The sequence below is a fragment of the Pleuronectes platessa genome, chromosome 16, assembly GCF_947347685.1.
Source record: "Pleuronectes platessa chromosome 16, fPlePla1.1, whole genome shotgun sequence".
NCBI lineage: Eukaryota > Metazoa > Chordata > Actinopteri > Pleuronectiformes > Pleuronectidae > Pleuronectes > Pleuronectes platessa.
Window position 1 is genome coordinate 2,933,232 of NC_070641.1, and position 20,936 is coordinate 2,954,167.

General features: G+C 41.1%; 1 protein-coding gene across 2 annotated transcripts; it reads right to left on the reverse strand.

Moving 5' to 3' along the window:
- Window positions 1-1,797: 1,797 nt before the first annotated feature.
- On the reverse strand, window positions 1,798-20,574 carry gps1 (G protein pathway suppressor 1). Of its 2 annotated transcripts, none has more exons than XM_053442680.1 (14): window positions 20,393-20,574; window positions 17,768-17,860; window positions 17,183-17,364; window positions 15,846-16,010; window positions 15,153-15,288; window positions 14,738-14,815; window positions 14,466-14,526; window positions 14,178-14,293; window positions 12,588-12,682; window positions 12,398-12,503; window positions 12,156-12,236; window positions 11,619-11,756; window positions 11,400-11,534; window positions 1,798-2,221 (listed from the first exon to the last, which is right to left on the reverse strand). In XM_053442680.1, exons 1-14 carry the CDS (start codon window positions 20,423-20,425, stop codon window positions 2,147-2,149), a joined length of 1,494 nt encoding a protein of 497 aa, XP_053298655.1. In that variant the 5' UTR covers window positions 20,426-20,574; the 3' UTR covers window positions 1,798-2,146. The 2 variants fall into 2 exon arrangements, with proteins under 2 accessions (XP_053298655.1, XP_053298656.1); XM_053442681.1 differs by having other exon boundaries at window positions 14,208-14,293; window positions 20,393-20,571.
- Window positions 20,575-20,936: the final 362 nt, after the last annotated feature.

Sequence of the window (20,936 nt, forward strand, 5' to 3'; positions counted from 1 at the left end):
GGTCTCCAAGAAGGCCGAGTACTCTGAGCTGCTGTTTGGTGCATACGCACAAACAACAGTCAGAGTTTTCCCCCCTACAACCCTTAGGCGCAGGGAGGCGACCCTCTCGTCTACCGGGGTAAACTCCAACACCGCGGCGCTCAGCCGGGGATTTATGAGTATCCCCACACCCGCCCGGCGCCTCACGCCCTTGGCAACTCCGGAGAAGAATAGAGTCCAACCCTTATCCAGGAGTACGGTACCAGAGCCGAGACTGTGCGTGGAGGTAAGCCCCACCAGATCTAACTGGTAGCGCTCCACCTCCCTCACAAGCTCCGGTTCCTTTCCCCACAGCGAGGTGACATTCCACGTCCCCAGAGCCAGCTTCTGCCGCCCGGGTCTGGTCCGTCGAGACCCCTGACCTTCGCTGCCACCCATGTGGCTGCGCACCCGACCCCAACGGGTCTTCCCACAGGTGGTGGGCCCATGAGATGAAGAGAGGGGGGGTGCCACGTAGTTTGTTCGGGCTGTGCCCGACCGGGCTCCGTGGCAAACCCGGCCACCAGGCGCTCGCCATCGAGCCCTCCGTCTGGGCCTAGCTCCAGACAGGGGCCCCGGGCTTCCTCCGGGCCGGGTCACATCTCCTCTTCCGTCGATATTCATTGAGGGTTTTTGAACCATTCTTAGTCTGGCCCCTCACCTGAGACCACTCTGCCATGAGAGACCCTACCAGGAGCACAAGGCTCCAGACAACACAGCCCTCAGGTTCACAGGGACACACAAACCTCTCCACCACGATAAGGTGACGGTTCCAGGAGAGGTCTCATTATGGCGGTCTCATTATGGCGCATTCAAATTGGTAAACACAGCTGAAAGTCATGTTATGTTTGCAGCTATAGAAGACCAGCCACATAATCACAGTAAGTTACAACAGGATGTTTCTAAACGGTAAGTTACATCCTCCTCATGTTTGTTCAAGTTTTAGCATGACAATGTAGGGGTAATGTCCTGAGTTACAGTACGGAGTTTCCCAATGGAGTTTCAATACAGAGTAACGTCTACTTTACTCCGTAACGAGTATAGTGACACAGCACGTCAAAAGAAATAAAGCGCAAGCGCTGGTCTCGAACAGTAACGTTCTTAGGTAATGTACGGACACATTCTCCTCTTTGCATCCCTCCACACTGCAGTGTTTCTTCATTGTTGTTTGTTGTGGTTAGCCTGTGGTAACTAACAATCTGCTAGCTCAGCAACATGTCTGCTTGGTGTCGCATTCAGTGTGGAGGGGTTGTGGTGGGGAGCGGGTGGTGGGTTTGCAGGCTGGACTGGTCCAGCTGGGTGGGGCTGAGAGACGAGTGCGATCCCTTATGACTCATACGGGGGAGGAAGTACGAAACAAGAAGTTTCCATATCATATTTCTTAGACTGGACAGAGTGAAAGGTCCGCATGGGACTGTTTTCATACTTTGAGGGTCTCGACTGACCCCCTTTAAGAAATTAAAGATAGTAAAAGCCCAGAAAATTTATTTTACACAATATGGGCCCTTTAAAGAATACCTCGAACAGTTACGATGAGGTGATTGCTACAGAAGCAGTTTGGGCTAAAGTGGGAAACTCGCAGCAGCACTGAACGCACCGTGTTTAAACCAGAGAATGAAATGCTGTTTCAAGCTTACAGTGTACCTAACAGGTCTGACAGAGCCACTGTACATACAGTGGATACAATGGGGCATCATCCCACCTCCTTTTTGTCCCAAATCACTAAGTTCCAGCAATTGGCAAAACTGACAATGGAGACATGTAAAAACGACAGAGGTGTACGTTTCGGCAGGCGTTTTTATTTTAAATCCTTGTTTGTGTTAATGAGGCCTCAATCGTGTGTGAGCAGAAAAAAGTGCTTAGCCTACAAGTAAACCTGCAGCACAAGTGCTGCACTTCCATCAAAGAACATTTTCATCTCGTCCAAAACCTCCACAAAATCAGAATAACAAAAGGTTTCATTCCCTGTATCTTCATACAGGGACAAAAGATCAACAGAGAACTATAGAGTCTTTATATTGTGTCGCTTCTGTCTTCAGCTGAGAAACTGAGGATGGGGTGGTTGTTGTTTGGGTGATTCCTCTCATTCAGCAGAGTCAGCGTGCAGACGATGAAGAGGACATCCTCTTCACATGTTGGTGCTCATCCTGGTCTGGCTATTGGCTGGTGTCAGCTCACCCTGGCTGCCTTCTCTGGGTGGAGACTGTGGAAGAGAGACGATAGGAGTGAGGCACTGAAACATTTGTTTGTTATTTAGTGTTTACTGTGTCACAGACTCTCTATTCAAAGATGCTGTATTTATCATTAGTTATCATCAATATGGTTTTTACAGTGACAGGGTTTTTTGTATTTTTGGTATAATATGGATTCATGTGGAGCAGACTGAGGCTTCATCCACACTAATGCGTTTTAGTAGTAAATCCCAACACTGCTGCGATGTTTATGCCTGGTGTAAGTTTATCAAATTTGATTTATATAGGCTATATTCACAAATCACAATTTGTTTCAACAAGGTGTGACATCTCCTGTACTTAACCCAAACAGGAGTAATGTAAAACTACCCCCTAAAAAAAAAAAACTTAAGAGGGGAAAAGAACGTAGAAACTTTAGAGAGCCACATGTGAGGGATCCCTCTCCAAGGACGGACAGAAATGCAATAGATGCCAAGTGTAACTGAACACATCAACAAAATAACCATATTTACAACTTAGATTAGAAGAAACGATTTGTAACATAATTGAGAAGTGTGTCAATGTTTACAATGTTTATACACAAGAAAATGTCTGATAGACAAATGGAGCAGCAATGACAAATGAATTGAAGAACTTTATCAGAAATGTAGAATATGTGAATAGGCATTTTGTGTATCAAGCAGATTTGTTGAAAATAAAAGTCCGCGATCAGCTGCCACAACAATAAGGATCCCCCACCACATAACTAAAAGTCGCTGGTCTAAACAAAGTGACATCTGACTATTTCAAGCACACAGATACACAAATAAGACTGCACCTATTGTTTTTTATCGATTCATTCTAACAATATTTTTTTCATTCATTACTCGATTTATATATTATTTATATAAAATATTTTAAAAACTTGTGTAATTATTATTTATTTAATCATCTTGACTTAAGTACAAACAAATGACATTAAACTACGTATGCGCTGCAAGGCATTATTACACAAAAAAAACTGAACTGCTAATCAGCCACTTACGGTCCCTTACAAAATCTTCACTACTTCAGTACTGTAGTAGTTGGATAAATGTCTGTATGAAGTAAAAACGGACTGTCAAATAAAATAAAGAAATAACAATTCAATAGTATTTCAACAATGTTTATTATTAATTTTCCCATATGGAGGTTACTCTAATAATGAAATAATATAAATAATAATAAATGTAGGTTCTTTTCTCATTCCAAGTAAAATAAGCTTTGCTTTTAAAAACAAAATAAAGAGCAAAATTTTAATAAATAAAAGATGTAGGTTGATTTTTCCCTTTTCTACTACATTTCATATTTCAAAATCTCAACAATTTCGGACAATTGAGAGGTCCGATTACTTAAAGCTGCTTGCAACTGATGAGTGGTGTGCAAAGCTGGCATACCTGGCTGTTATATTTCATCATCTGAATGAACTGAACAAACGGATGCAAGTCCGAAATGAAAACCTGCTTACAAGCACTGTTAAAATAAAAGGATTCCGTTTAAATGTGCAGCTCTGGCAACAACATGTGCAGCGTGGCAACCTTGAGATGTTCCCACTCACTGAGAAACGGCATAATGTAAACACTGCTGCAATGTGCGAGGTGATAGGCACACATTTGAAAACTCTTAAGGAGAAGTCAATTTAATTCTCTTCAGCCTTCACAGAATGCCTTAACTGAGTTAGGGACCCATACAGCTCAGCATCAGTTGCTGGAAAGGACATGACTTTACAGGAGCAGCTCACTATATCTGTGTGAGCTGAGCTTTTCAAGCTTGACTGCGATAAAAACTAAAAACAGAGAGACACAGAGCTGTTGAGGAAGAGCTTCGTGTGTGTCTGTCTTCCATTCCTGCCAGGATATCAGTTTTGTGTTAATCTAAACAGGCCCAGGTTTCACACTGAATGGGTATAAATACATTTAGAAACTATGTTACTAAGTATATGTATTATATGTACTGTGTGAGGCCTAAGAGTGTCTATTTGTGTAATTCTGGTTGGTGGTGTGCCCCAGGATTTTGTAAATGTAAAAAATATGCCGCTGCTCAAAAAAGGTTGAAAATCACTGCCCTAACCAGCGCAAAGCATTTTTGGTTGAAAGAAAGATGTAATACACAGTACTCTGCCATTAGTGTCTGATTTATTAAACTTTGTAACTAGACACTTTCAAAAACGTCATCTATGTCCATAACATTGCTCATTTTTAGTGGTCTCTCATGAACTATTTGGAAATAAAGATATAAATATAACTAAAGACTTAAAAAATAAATAATTATCTCAAATATAAAGATTTGTGCACATAAAAATAATTATCTACTTACGGTGTTGTTTAAGGAAGGCTCAAATAAACCTGAAAACATCAGTTAAAGTCTCGACCATCTTTCTGGGGATATGCTTACATAGGAGAAAACCTGGTCTTGTTAGGAGAGACGGCGTTCATCCCACTTGGGATGGAGCAGCTCACTTATCTAGGAATATTACTCAGTCTATAACATGACAACCCATAGTTGGGACCAGGAAGCAGAGCTGCAGTGCTAAACACTTCTCTGCGCTCCCTTTGGATCAGTCACACAACCCCATAGAGATTGTGTCTGTCCAACGTCCGATTAAATTATTCAAATTAAACAACAGAGCGAGAACTCCACACAAAAATCGAATACAAATTAACACAACCTCTGAAACAACACAGGAAACTAAGACTTTTAAATGTGGTCTTTTAATCATTAGATCACTGTCAACTAAGGCTATTTTAGTTAATGAACTAGTCTCTGATTACAACATAATTTATTGTCCCTCACTGAGACGTGGCTGCATCCTGATGAATATGTCAGTCTAAATGAATCTAATCTCCCCAGTCATATAAATTCCCACGTGCCCAGAGAATTTGGGCGAGGAGGTGGAGTTGCTGCTTTTTTTAACTCCAGTCTATTAATTAATCCTAAACCTAAACTCAGCTATAACTCATTTGAATGTCTTGTTCTTAGTCTTCCACGCCAATCCAGGAAACACCAACAGCCAATCATATTTGCTGTAGTTTACCGTGCTCCGACGGCTTATACCGAGTTTTTAACGGAATTCCCTGAGTTTTTATCAAGCTTAGTCCTAAAGACCAATAAATTATTATTGTTGGTGACTTTAATATTCCTTATGACAATAATAAAGATAGCCTTAGCGTTAAATTTATTTCGATACTAGACTATTGGTTTCAGTCAGTGTGTGCACAAACCTACTCATTGTTGTAACCACACACTTGACCTTGTATTATCGTACGGTGTCGGAATTAAACATTTAACAGTACTTCCGCGCAATCCAGTTCTATCAGACCATAATTTAATAACCTTTGATTTTTCAAGAACTGAATATATGCCACTAATAAAAATGTCATTTTATAGATGTCTACCTGATAGTGCTGTAGCTAAATTTAAGGAAATAATTCCAATTCGGTCAAACCCATATTAGCAGTAGATATAAACAACAAATTCTTTAAAAACCTGAGCTCCATTGAGATCGACCACCTCGTTGATAGCTCTGCAGACTCATTACGATTAACATTAGACTCAATATCGCCTGTCAAACATAGTAAATTAGCTCCGTGGTATAATTCCCAGACAAATGAGTTAAAACAATTATCAAGAAAACTAGAAAGGAAGTGGCGCTCCAGCAACCATGTTAAAAATCTAATAGACTGGAAGAATAGTGTTAAAGAATATAAAAAGGCTCTCCACAAAGCAAGAGCCGCCTACTATTCAAAACTAATAGAAGAGAATAGAAACAACCCCAGGTTTCTCTTCAGCACTGTAGCCAGGCTGACAGAGAGTCACACCTCCACCGAACCCAGTATTCCTCGATCCCTAAATAGCAATATCTTTATGACCTTTTTTAATGATAAAATTCAAACTATTAGAAATAAAATCAACCATCTCCTGCCCTCAATTGGCACTAATATCCTCCCAATAACAGAGATCTCAGAAACGGCTGAGAATCCTACCCATTACTTAGACAGCTTCTCTCTGATCACCTGTGATCAGTTTACCAAAATAATCTCAGGTTCTAAACCAACAACCTGTATTTCAGATCCCATTCCTACAAAATTACTTAAAGAAATTCTGCCCCTAATTGATAGTTCGTTACTTAACATTATCAATCTGTCATTATCATCAGGTTATGTACCACAGTCTTTTAAAATAGCTGTCATCAAACCCCTACTCAAAAAACCCACTCTAGACCCAGAGGTTTTAGCTAATTACAGGCCAATATCTAATCTCCCCTTCATGTCTAAAATCTTAGAAAAAGTTGTAGCCAATCAGCTGTGTGAGTTTCTCCAGGAAAATAATATATATAGAGACTTTCAGTCGGGGTTTAGAGGCAATCATAGTACAGACACAGCCTTGGCAAAAGTCACTAATGACCTTTTAATAGCCTCAGATCAGGGACTTGTGTCTGTCCTCGTTCTGTTAGATCTCAGTGCAGCATTCTACACAATTGACCATCAAATTTTATTACAAAGACTCAAACAGTTAATTAACATTAATGGAACCGCCCTTAACTGGTTTAAATCGTATTTTTCTGATCGCTCCCAATTCGTGCAAATTAATGATAAGTCATCTGTGCGCACCAAAGTTAACCATGGTGTTCCACAGTGCTCTGTGCTCGGCCCAATTTATTCTCATTATATATGCTTCCACTAGGAAACATTATCAGGACACACTCTGTAAATTTCCACTGCTATGCGGATGACACCCATTTATATTTGTCAATAAACCCTGAACAAAGTAATCAATTAACTAAACTTCAAACATGTCTCAAGGACATAAAAACCTGAATGACCCGCAATTTTCTCTTATTAAACTCAGACAAAACAGAGGTTATAATACTTGGCCCCAAACACCTTAGAGATACATTATCTAATGATATAGATGCGCTAGACGACATTGCCCTTGCTTCCAATGAAACAGTCAGGAACTTGGGAGTGATCTTCGATCCTGATTTATCCTTTAATAGTCACTTAAAACAAATTTCTAGGACCGCTTTTTTCCACTTGCGTAATATTTCAAAAATTAGACATGTCCTTTCACAAAAAGATGCAGAAAAACTAGTCCACGCCTTTGTTACATCGAGACTGGACTATTGTAATTCATTATCATCAGGCTCCAGCAGTAAGTCGTTAAAGACTCTACAGCTTGTCCAAAATGCCGCAGCACGTGTCCTCACGAGAACAAAGAGAAGAGAGCACATTTCTCCAGTATAAGCATCGCTACACTGGCATTACAGTTAAATCTAGAATAGAATTTAAAATTCTTCTCCTCCCCTTCAAGGCCCTTAATAATATAGCGCCTTTTTACCTTAAAGAGCTGTTGGTACCTTATAAACCCACTAGAGCACTCCGCTCCCAGAATTCAAGCCTACTTGTCGTCCCTAAAGTCTCTAAAAGTAGAGTAGGAGCCAGAGCTTTCAGCCATCAAGCCCCTCGGCTGTGGAATCATCTACCACTTTCAGTTCGGGAGGCAGACACCATCTTTTCATTTAAGAGTAGGCTCAAAACCTTCCTTTTTGATAAAGCTTATAGTTAGAGCTAATTAGTGCAGAAGAACGTAACTTTTTCTATTTTATGACACATGACACACGGAGCTTCTCTTTCCAGCTTCTCCTTCCTCTTCTCCATCCCTATCCCCCTTCCCCGGAATCCCTTTGCTATATCACCCGCAGATCCAGGGCCTCTGTGGCCGCACCATGGATTGCGGTTTGTGGATCGCGCACCGGGGGTCGCAGTGTTGGATCCAGTGTGGCGGATTCTGAGTTATGTGGGCTGATCATGGTGCTGGTGGCGGACCCTGTGTCGCGTTGGCATTGGGCACGGGCGGTGGACCAGGACCACGGTGGTGGCTCGTGATGGGTCCTGGTGGGCGGCGGTGGACGGTGACTGAGGACTGGAGTGGCGTCTGGTCTGGATGGTGGATCGTGGTCTGGATGGTTGCTGACCATGGACTGTGATTGCAGCGGGACGGCTTGGCATGTCATGTTGGGGTTGTCCTTCGGGATGTCTACCCTCATCAAATGCTGCTAGAGACTTTAATCTTTAATCTTGAAGACTTTAATCTTGATGATGTTTTCCTGCACGTGGCATCTATTGCACCTCTGTCCGTCCTGGGAGAGGGATCCCTCACATGTGGCTCTCTCTGAGGTTTCTACATATTTTTACCCTGTTAAAAGGGTTTTTAGTAGTTTTTCCTTACTCTTGCTGAGGGTTAAGGACAGAGGATGTCACACCCTGTTAAAGCCCTATGAGATGAATTGTAATTTGTGAATATGGGCTATACAAATAAAATTTGATTGATTGATTGATTGATTACAAGGCAAAAACACCTGATGGTGCAGAGGGAATTTATGACACATGAAACACGGAGCTTCTCTTTCCAGCTTCTCCTTCCTCTTCTCCATCCTTATCAAGTCAAAGTAATCCATATCACATATATACATGTTTCTGACTTGACCCCTTCCCCGGAGTCCCTGTGCCTTATCGCCCGCAGATCCAGGGCCACAGCTGTGGCCACATCATCATGGATGCGATTTGTGGATCGGATGTTGGAGGTCGCGGTGGTGGATCCAGTATGGTGGATTCTATGTCGTGCCGGCTGATCATAGTGGGAATGACAGATCCTTTGTCGCGTTGGGGTGAGATAATGGTGGTGGACCACGACCGAGGTGGCAGCTGATGATGGATCCTAACTGGGGGCAACGGACATGACTGTGGACTATAGTGGATCCGATCTTGATGATGGATCATGATCTTGCTGGCTGCTGACCACAGATGATTGCAGTAGGACTGCTTGATATATAGTATTGAAGTTGTCCTTCAAAATGTTTACCCTCATCAATGCTGCTAAAACCTTTATCTTGATGATGTTTTCCTACACTTAACTATTGCACTTCTAGCCGTCCTGGGAGAGGGATCCCTCACATGTGGATCTCTCTGAGGTTTCTACGTATTTTTACCCTGTTAAAAGGGGGTTTTAGTAGTTTTTCCTTACTCTTGCTGAGGGTTAAGGACAGAGGATGTCACACCATGTTAAGGCCCTATGAGACAAATTGTGATTTGTGAATATGGGCTTTACAAATAAAATTTGATTGATTATTTGGGTGGGTGGCAACTCGCAGACGTAAATCCCATTAAAACAGCTGACATAATATTGCCGGCTCGTTTCACATACTTTGGCACTTGTCCCTGCGTGTTTGCAGCGGCATTGCTGCTACGCTTCAACCCCAACTCCATTGTTTGAGTTTTCAAGGTGGCAGTGATGACATGTGGCGTGTGCCAAACCATCCTGGTATGTGGTAGACTTAAGGCCAATGTATGCTTCTCCGTTTTGACGGACACGGACAGATAGGACCGCCTTCTCCAACGTGGAACGCCCTCTCTGGGCCTCTCCGCGGCTCCTCGGAGAGCTTTTCGTGCAGCTCTCATTTTTCTGACTACACGTCGAAATGGCGGACGGCCCACGGATAGCCTTGGCTGTGATTGGTCAGCTAACGCCAGCATTTTGGGACATCATTATTTCCGGACCTCTAACTTCCTGTTTCATTCCCTAAATCACAATAAACCTAAATCACAACTACGACTCTATGATTAATGTGACAAGTGTGTTAAGCCAGTGGCGTTGTCCGGCTGACGGTGGCTGGTTAGAGCACTTACAGCATGTGTGTACGGTCACATACGGTTATAACGAACTTTGATAACGGGGATAGCGGGCTAGCCACCATGCTAACTGCGGTGGGAACAGCGCAAAAACCCACTGACTTTAATCCCACGGCTCTCATGACACTGTTTCTCAAACACCGTCAGGTTAGAAGCAAACACTTGGTAGTAGCTAGTATCGGCTGTCCGTGCTGACTTTGTGTGGAAGCTAGCTGCCTCCGTGTAGCTTCAAGCTGTTGCAGCTGTTGAATTAGCGACGCAGTTTGGAAACAAGACCGGGGAACCGCTGCGTTAAGACACGATAACATAAGCATTTTGACCCGCTGGGTGTCACTTTATTTCAGCAAAACTGTCGCGTCATCAACAGCCTTTTTCTGTTGTCATCGTTCACTGTGTGTGAGGAGCCGGGGGGACGTAAATAAACCAGCGTGGACTTCTTCTATATTCCTCATGAGGTAGGCTTCTCCAAGCTCGACTTCCGTTGCGCCATCTACTGTTCTAGCGGTGAATTGTTTTCGGAACAAAAAGGCTCGTAGAACTATAAATCAAAAAGGGTTAGGGTTAGTTTGTTTCCGCTCCGTCCTTCCGCAACGGACTCGGAGAAGCATACAGAGGCCTTTAGGGTTTTTAGAATAATGAATTTGAACAGCCTACGGAATATAAAATTCAGTTCATGAACTTACACTTATAGTTCATTGAATATTTATGAAATAACAATTTTTAAAGGATTTTTGAATGGATGCTAATTTTTTATATATTTGTAGTGCCTGCAGGTACCCCCAGGGGTACACTTACCCCAATTTGTGAAACACTGCTTTAGATGATCACAGCCTTTTTTTCCCCTTTTTGTGAATCCATGCTTTAATAGTGCGCAGCCACCTTCCTTACAATGTGTCGACGGACGTTAAGCAAATCAATGTTTTAGGCCCCAGCGCTATACACAAATATGACTCAGGGTCAGAATATGTTGCAGCCATGTTAGAAAATCCTATAAAAAAATGAGTGTGAATGCAGTATTTTAGGATTAATTTAGGCTTTTTTCATTTGAATTGTGAAATATTAAATAACCGATAAAATATTTTCCTAGTAATTGCCTTGGTAGGTTAAATGACGTATGCTGATTGTGTTACAAGGTTCTGCTGTGACTCCTCTATCATTCTATATGTAGGTCAGTTTTTTGGTCAGATTTGTAGTCCTGATAGATCCCAGAGGGCATCCATTGTCTGACCTTGCACACTTTATAGTCTTTTGGTTTCATTAAAAAGTCAACTGGAATATTAGTTCATATAATAAAGTTATTTAAAGCTTTATCAGCTATCTATAAATAAGACTACATTAACATTACATCCACACTACTATGTCTTTATGGGGAAAATACATAAACTCTTCTACAGATACACTTGGCATCCACACTACTCCAGAGTTTTAGAGCCGCTAAAACTGAGAAGTTTGGAAACTGGTGGCCCTGTTTTTTTTTTTATACCTTGACGTGGATCTGGTTGCGCAGCACAGCAGCTCGGAGGATCATGGCTTTGGCTCGTCTCTGGAACTCTTTGCCCATGTGCAGTGACTTCTCAAACGTGGTGCTCCTCTGGTCCACGTCCCTTGCGTACAGAATCTATCCAAATGAAAGAGCACCGGTTTATAGGGTCTTATATGAGAAGTGATTAAGTTCAAAATTGTTCATTTGTGGGTCCTTTACCTTGCTGTGGGAGTCAATCCGTGCATTGATTAGCCCCTCCAGTATGAGCTGGGTGAGCTCGTCCTCCAGAGCTGCTACTGTGGTGTTGAAGGCCTGAGCCATCTTAGTCATGTCAGCTGACACGTAGGGGCTGAAATACTGAAAATATCCACATGCATGTTTGTCTTTGTGTGGTTATGACATCCACTGACATATTGAATTCCTTCTTAGCCCTTTACCCTAATATAACCAATCAGACATAAATGTCTAACTCTAAACCCTACAGCCAAGTCTTAACCCTCAGAAAGCCCTTTTACGTTGTGAAGACCACGCAAAATGTAAGAAAAACTATGTACACACACACCTGACATGTTAGTAAACAGTAGTAGAATATTTGATATCAGACAAACCATAAATCAAAGAAGAATGAAAAGCATCATCCTTTTTTAAAAGATGATAATAATACTGATATATAGCCATGTGGATGTGATTACCCCTCTCATGTACTAAAGTTATCTCCTCTCTGCTTTATAGGTAGGAAGTCAGAGTCTGTCTCACCTGAATGAGGGCTCTGTTCCTGATCTGGCTGTACAGTGTCTTGACATGCGGGGCCAGGTACATGTCCAGCAGGAGGTTATCCTGGAGGAAACATCAGTCACTCAACTGAATATATGCTTTATCACAAAATATACTGCCATGTGATGTGCTCCCAAAACCTCTGTACAGACTAAACCGATTGACACTTTGTTGTGTCATAACTACACCGTGTGTAGTCTCAACACAGAGTTTTCTGCTCCAACCTTCATTTCATCCAGCAGCTTCAGGCAAGACGCGTACTTCGACTCATAGAACTTGAAGATGATGTCACGGATCTGAGGTTCCAACTCTAGAAATAACTTAAAGGAGCTGAGGAAAGAAAGAAAAACATTGTTTTCATTACATACACAGAAATATGTTTAAGTTGCCATCTACTAAACTGCCAGATCCTACCTGCTGGAGATGACGTTGCGCTGGAGCTCCTGTCTGTCAAACGTGGCCAAAGCACACAAACCCCCATACACGGCAACATTACTGGGTGAGAGGAGCTGCAAGGCAGGCGCGCACACACACACACACACACACACACACACACACACACACACACACACACACACACACACACACACACACACACACACACACACACACACACACACACACACACACACACACACACACACACACACACACACACACACACACACACACACACACACACACACACAAAAGTGTTTTTAACAGTGTGTTGAAGAACTTTAGTAAGTGAATATTATCTTGGTTTGACAGCAGTAGCATTTCAGGATGAAAATTGGTCGTATGAAGGTACACAACATGTTGTGCACAATAATACAAAATGAACTGAGTTAAATAAAATAAATACAATATAAAATAAAAAACATAGAAACAACTATGTGTAAACAGTGTGAGATGTAAAGGAACAATAATTGTGCCGTTTCCTCAGTTAAATAAGCCTTTTCCACTGACTAGTCACAGATACATCTCCAGTGCATGACCAACTATCCTCTTGCTTTAAACATTACATTACATTATCCACAGGAAAAGCAATTCCAAACAAAGTGGAACATCCACATTACACTAAGCATCTTAAAACTATTTACAGTACACTATGCACTCACATACTGTACAATGCTTATGTCACCCGCCTGTACTGCAACACCAGTGTAGTCATCTTAACATTAACTACCCCAACTGAACTAAAGCTAAATCTTAACAAGGCAAATGTGAGTTTTTGGGGTACGATAAAGATACTAATAGGGAGTGAACCTTTTCATATACTGATATCTAAGTAAGAATGTGTTAACTATGCCTAGGATGTCATTATCAAAACCTTACTACAAAGAAATATATTTAAAGTTTGATATTTTACAGTCTGACCATACATTTAAAAACAGATGGCTATAGATAAATAAAAAACAGACACAAAAAGTGATTTTTACATAAAATGTAAACCTACACTGTTTATTCTGTAAAATAATGTTCATATTGGCTCATTTCCATTCGACCAGCTGATAAATCTGGCTCGGGCACATTGAGTAGCCACCAACTTTACTACTTTACCTACTGGCCTAGATTTGGACTTTCACCTGGTCCTGACCAGCTGTAACATGTATGCCTGCACTTAGCAAGAAGTAGCCTTGAACTTGGATGGTGCAACTGACCTAACTATCCACAGTCCTCACTCTAGGCAAACTACAGCAGTCTGACTTACCACATATAAAATTGATATTTAACAGCGTATGAAGTTCAAAGTTAGCAGCTGAAACCTCAAACTTCAGTTAAACTCTTGAGTATTTTGCACTAAACAGTTAATTTTGGCTGAATTCACAAAAATATGTGTTTGTTTCAAAATGCATCCCTTTTGCTAAAATTAAACCCGGTGTCCACACTACAACAGAGTTTGAGTGTCTAAAACAGAAAGTTTTGGAAATGCTGCTGGTTTTCATTGAGAGTGAGTTTTAGACTAAAGGAACAGAGACTTTAGCAACAATGACATTTCTTTCAAACATTTTTTTGTCGTACCATTGGACCCACTGGCTGACCGCAACTCACCTCTGGACAGTCACAGTGGTCAAAGGACGCCTGCAGAAAGCACTTGGCAGCTGGTTTGTATTTTCTTGAGGCCAATTCTGCAAGGCCTGACAAACATGAAAAACAGGATGAGACTTCAAAATAATTTAATATATACAACTATATCTTACCAAAAGTAAGAATAACTGCTAAATAGACTGAGCAGCTGTTGCACTCTCATTAGTGTTTTATGACATTATAGACTTCAGGTTGTACTGGGTGAGCATAATGCTGTCTTACCTGCAGCGCACTTTAATTTGGTGAGGACTGCTTGATTTTGGCTATCTCGCTCTCCTCTTTGCTAAAGAAAAAGAAACAGAAATGGCATCAACTCAAGGTATGCACTCTAACTCATGCATCACACTAATAAGCTCTTTAAGGCTGGAATGAAAACATCCGTTTATCTCTTACCGCTAAAAACATATCAATTAAGTTTTTCTATGTTGTGGTAACATTAAATGCTGCACTGTGCACATGAAATATGGTCTTGCCAGTGGGAGGGTAGTGCTCACCTCTGCTATCTCTGGCGTGGATTCTGCCTTGTTGACGTAGCTCAGTACATGGGACCAGTTCTGGAGGTAAACACTAACCTGTGGGTACAGAGGGGAGGTGTACTTGTTCAGATATTCAGTCTGCTGAAGCTGAGATGATGAAAAGTCTCCCAATGGATTCTACCCTTCTTTGCTTACTTGTATATAAATCCACTGTTCTACTCATATACACACACACAAACACACACAACGGGTTTAACTCATGATATCCATCAAGAGCTTGTACATAACAGATAATGGTAAGGCCTGACATACTTGTATAGGCATTGATCCAGTAAAGTATAAGAAACCTTCATAACTGCACCACTTATGGTTACAGCTACTGCCATATGACATGAATGCAGCAGATGAGTATTGTGGTTGCATCCTGCTATACCTTGATGACATTCAAACACATGTTAATGACATGTTTAGCACTGGTGCAGTAATCTCTGGCTCGGGAGTAGCACTTGAGGGCGTTACTGAGGTCACCACAGTCCAGGTAGTGGTCCCCCAAATCATCATGGCCCCTCCTGGGGGGAGAGAGAGAGAGAGAGAGAGAGAGAGAGAGAGAGAGAGAGTCAGAGAGAGAGAGAGAGTCAGACACTTCAGGACAACACTGAAGTGTTATAAGTCAGGCTCTCCAAGCAGTTTCTAATAACCAACGAGAGATGGGTATCGTTAAGATACTACTAAAACACTTAGTAATCGTGTACTTCAACGGTAATCATATTGTTTATTATCAGCTCACTCTGAGGTACTTAAAGTGCGAGTAGATACAGGTGTTTATAAACTGCTGAAAACTTAATTATGAATGCAATCTTCCACTTCTGCTTAAGGACTCGACCCAAATCCTATAAACTGAGCTTTTGAATAAAAGCTTGAAAAGAGGATTTAATTTCACTATGCAGTAGTTCATTTACAGTTGCTTATCTAACCCCACTTTGACCTCAATCTTCCATGTATGGCTGTAGTCCATATACAATTATTAACTTGATTGAACTTCTTCTCATTGAATAGACTTTGAAAAACCTCTCTGATTTTCACTGATGCTAATGAACTGTGAACATCAGGGCTTCTGCCATCATACCTGATGCTCTCTTTAATAGAATTTCCCTTGTAGTTCTTAAGATCTGTATCCAGCTTCTCAAGTTTAAGCAGAGCCTTTTTCCGTGTAGACTCGGCCCACGCTGAATCTAAGGGAGGAGGAACAGCCCCACCTTCAGGCACTGTGTCCGGCACACCTTGGACCTCCCTGTATGTAAAAAAAGAAAATCACAAACAAAACAATTCATATTTATTTACAAGTGACAAGACAATACAAAGTTTTGGCCATCAGACTGTGGGGCCATACTCTATATTGGAACTCCCCCTAGATTACACATTCACTTTTTCACATTTCCATAGCACTGAGCTGAAGCTTATGGACATGGCAACAAAGATTATCTTTTTTTTTATACCAGATGATAATGATATACAGTTAATCATGAAAGCAGCTTATCTTAGATAAACGTTTAAAAGAAGTAAGTCAAAAGTAAAACAGATTTAGAACATAAAAGCGTGATATAAGCTGCAAAATGTAAAATATTTTTGATTTCAATCATTTGTGTGAAATAAACTGTTTTGTCCATTATAAATGGAACAGTAGGGAAATATTACAGCCTGTTCATAATGTTTATTGGACTGGATAATCGACACTTTCACATCTACCTTGTCTTCTACTATTACAAAGCAACAGGTGGTTATTAAGACCTGATATTTCACAGTACAACCATAAACTTTATTATAAATAATTCAATTAAAAGAGAAAAAATGCAAATATGTAGAACTTTGATTAAGAAAATAAACATGTAATTACAATTTGTTTATTTTCGTGAAATGTATATATAAATGCAAATTTGATCAGCATGGTTGATTCTGTAAAATAAAAGTTTTTCATATCTGCAAATATATTAGCTGAGTCTATGAAAGGCTCAGTAATGTACTCTTATCACTGTGCACAGTTTAGTTTACAGAGACAAAAGCAGAAATACACAGCAAAACCCTCATCAGATATTACACTAGCTATAGCGAGGCTTCTGGAACTAGCGATGCTACTGGTTCTTAACGAAAGTTCTCACTGAACTTTTCTCCCGCACCCCTTGGGCGAGAGCTTGTGTGTGGTGTTTGCTTGCGAAAGGGAACACAGCTCCAGGCAGGAGGATAACAGCGGACATTTAGGCTAAAGGAGTACGGAGGCAGTTTTTTTCCTGTTGTATTTTTACTTTAGAAGTTGTCACCAGTTTACCCCTGATACTCCAAAAGTGTTTTGTGGACTCACACTTCACCCAACTCTCCATCAGCCTTTGATAAGACTTCATTACCTTTGCTAGCATGCTCGGTTTACTCCTGCACTAAAAAGAGTCCCTCTCTCATCAACTACAATACCTTGTGGCCTCCGTGAGTTTGCGGTGAATCTCTTCATATGTGTCAACATTGAAGGTCCTCTGGACGAAGGTGAGGGCCATCTTCAAGGCTTCAACCCGCAGCTGAGGGCAATGCTCAGCGATGAACTGAAGCCTCTCAATGCGCATTAATCCACTGTAGCTGGTTGCATACTGCTCTAGATCCTACACAACAATGAGACGCAGGGGAGAGATCACATAAAAAATATGTCAGAACCACTCCACTAAAAAGACCAGGTGACATTATAATTTGTCAGAAGCGGAGAACATCACATCAATGAGCAGTTTTTTTGTAACACATTACATCACAGTTGTCTGTAGTTGTGTCTCTTTGAAACAGGATTAAAAGTTTGCAGCCTGCCGATTTGTTATCCCATTAACAGGCAGTGATTTGACAACTGAACACACAGCTTTATACCTTAGTGACAATGAATCGTTTAACAACGTGGCTTCACATCATTGCCACTAAGGTTTCATGTGAATCATGACAGTAAGTACAAACGTCAGTGGTGTACTAACATTATGGGTCAGTGTAAGTTGTGTATTTGAAAGTCTGTCAACTTCATACCAGTGTTGGGTTCTCCACTATGTAGTTGGTGTCTGGAGCATTCTGCTGGTCCTCCTGGGGGTCTGCATCAATCTGCATTGGCTCCACAGACCCCTGACAGAAACAAAGAAACAGTGTTTACAGACGTCACAGTGCAACATCTGATCCCCATTCAAATAAAATTACCAAATATAATACTGTAGTAAATTTAGTGAGAACTGAGAATATGCATCTTTTCAGTAAGTAAATCATTCTGGTTTGCTCTGATGCTGTAAGAAGAAACAAGGATTTGATACAGTCAACAAGTTGAATATTTACAACCAAAACAAAGAGCACTCAGCAGCTGAGCTTTGTAAATATTATCAAGATTAACTTCTGTTGTTCGAGGTGATGCTGGCTTCTTAAATAAGTAATCTTAAACGAGATCTGGGGCTTTAGGAACGGGCAAGTTCAACTTGGACGGGCAAGTTCACTGAACTTAATCTCGGTCATACTGCATAACCTGAATCGTGAAACTGGTTATCAACTAAACTGTCCATGTTATCTGCAGGGATTTTTTAACTGGGCTACAAACAATATCATGTGAAAGAAGCAGGGTCGTTACCTCCAAGCAACGTTGTAAGAATCATGAATAAAGGAACTAACATGACATGAGGGGAAACTGCGATACCTGGGGTAAGATCAATTACAGCGATAAGAGAAAGTGACATTCAACAAAATTAACTGTGAAAAATATAATCACACCTCATCATAAGAATAAAATAAGTGTTCTGTAGTACAATAAAAGACTTGTATTTTCCTCTGGAAATATTTAAATGAATTAAAAGAAGCCTGAGGCTTTTAATATACACACAGGAAGTTATTTGTTTGTTGAAAAAGAAATTATTCTGAGTATGTGATGCACATAAAAAAAGTTTGGAGTGATGAGAGAGGTCAGTCTTTGGAAGTACAGAATTTACAATGCTGATAAAATGTCCATTTATGAGGAGAGCTGAGTTTATGTCTGAAAGTTGCATTTTGTGTGTGGATTATTTTTCTGATAAAAGACAGTGTTTAACCAAGTCTTTGTGCTACTCTGAGCTGCAGTGACAGATTACGAGTGTACAAGTACAGATAGGACAATTGTACTGGCAAACACTCGCTCTGTTAGTTACAAGCAAATGTACGACCTGGAACAGCCAAACAGTTATACTCATCACATCTATTGCTCTTTATTATTTCTCAATCTCTTTGTATTTTATTTTGTATATGTCCACACACTGTAGGAATGCTGATTTCCATATAACTAGGCAGCATGGGTTATCATGATCTACCCCAGTTAAAAGTGAGCCAGCTTCATGACGCCAGAAAACGTGATATGCTCAATGAGGGCTGCATTTCCCACTAATCTCGTTCTGGTGTAGGCCCTAGCAGCTATACTGTATATCAAGTATCAGTGTCAGGTTGCTGAATACAGGGCTTCAGATCAGCAATGGTACATTTATCACGATAGCGGGGGCTTAGAGTAACACTGAATTCATTCCAATGCTATACATATATTCTGTCGCGACTGAATAACTGCAACAAGAGCAGGTTTATATCGCTGTTAGTGGTCATCTATGTTTTGGTGAACAGCTTTGTTGGAAATGTGGTATTGGGATGCTTATGCTGCTCATGGATATAAAGTACATGCACGATTTCATCAGTGAACAACAGTTTATCACATCAGCTCTTCAGTCTTGTCCTTCACTGGACACACTTTTGGCAACGGTAAAGCTACCATGTCCCTGCTGTTGTCCTGAAGGGACGATAGCAGCAGTTAGCTTCTTAGCGCGCTAACCTGCTGATAAAGTGTAGGGCGGCACATTCATACTTTGGTTACTGACAGAGAAATAGCGTTAGCTTGAGTGAGAGAAATGTCTTGCAGAATTAGTGCTAACGGCTACATATACGGCAGCACTAGCTACTATTCAAGGCTAATATTACTGTCTGCTATTAACGGCTATTTAGCTTGGTAACGCTAGCTGCAGTTTACGGCAGTAGTAAATGTTCGTCTTGGTGTTTAGCATTGGCTGAAAACATATTCTTGCTTCACATCCGACAGCTAACTACAAGAGTTATTTGTTGTTTAGCCTGTGTACGTCACCATTACAACATCTCAGTTAGCCTCACTGTTGATGTTATTGTCCACCAGAGGCCTTCACCTCGATGGCAGCCTTCTGCTGCCAAATGCATTCAGATAATCGGTTATGATTTAATATGCTTGGCTTCTTGGAAGATACACGGTCATTTAAAACGTTTTCAAGAAAACGTGAAGGCCATTCTTCCGTTTGTTATAATCTAATGCTCCAAACAGGAGTCGTCCAATTAAGTATCACATTCATTTGCTATTCCTTTGATTCATTTCATCAAGATGCACCGTGACTGGGATCGGGAGCGGCTTTAGAATGAGTTAACTAGAAAGTGACTTGTTGAAATTAACTCACACGACTGATATAAAAAGAGAAACTACTGATGCTGTGTGATCTCGAACCGCGACCGCCGTAGTTATCGAGGGCTTAAACTAGCTAGCTTAGTACAAGCTAACTTAGCTAACTCCATTGGTGCTGATTAACACGTTCAATTCCCAGCAACCTTCACTGATACGCAGCGGTGGCAGAAACGTACCTGGAAGTTAAACACCTGAACGGGCAGAGGCATCTTGTTTCGTGGTGAGATCAGTGTGGGTGTCGTTCTGTGGCGGATGTAGCATGAGGATGTCAGTGGGCAGCACGCACTCCTCCTGCAGCAGTAGCAGCTGGTGGGTTGGTCTGAAATCACACTGCTGCTGGGAACAGTGTTGCCAACTCCTCAGTAAGGAAAGTAGCTATTGGCTGTCCTAAAAGTCGCTAGATGTCGCTAAATGACGTCATGCCCAATTTGCATAATGTACTGGTCGCTATGACGTACAGAAAGTGAGAAAAAAACACCCTAAATATGTTTAGAACTTAAAATAAGCTTTCTTCTGCAGAAGCGTATTACATTCACTTCACAATTTTTTTTTTCTGTTTTTCTGGGATAATTATCTCGGAAATTCCGAGACAAATTCCCCCAAAAAAATTTAAATAAAAGTGAATGCAATACGCTTCCGTATTCTTCTTTTGATTCTTTTTTTTTTTTAATCTTGCCGTTGAAATAGGTCATCACTTCTCAAAATATCTTCATGACTTTA

Excerpts from the sequence above, each read along its gene's own strand:
- gps1 (XM_053442680.1), bottom strand. The coding sequence starts at position 20,425 with ATGCCTCTGCCCGTTCAGGTGTTTAACTTCCAG. Across the intron at positions 15,289-15,845 it reads TCTATTAAAGAGAGCATCAG|GAGGGGCCATGATGATTTGG; the intron begins GTATGATGGCAG and ends CTCTCCCCCCAG. Across the intron at positions 14,294-14,465 it reads CAAATTAAAGTGCGCTGCAG|GCCTTGCAGAATTGGCCTCA; the intron begins GTAAGACAGCAT and ends CATGTTTGTCAG.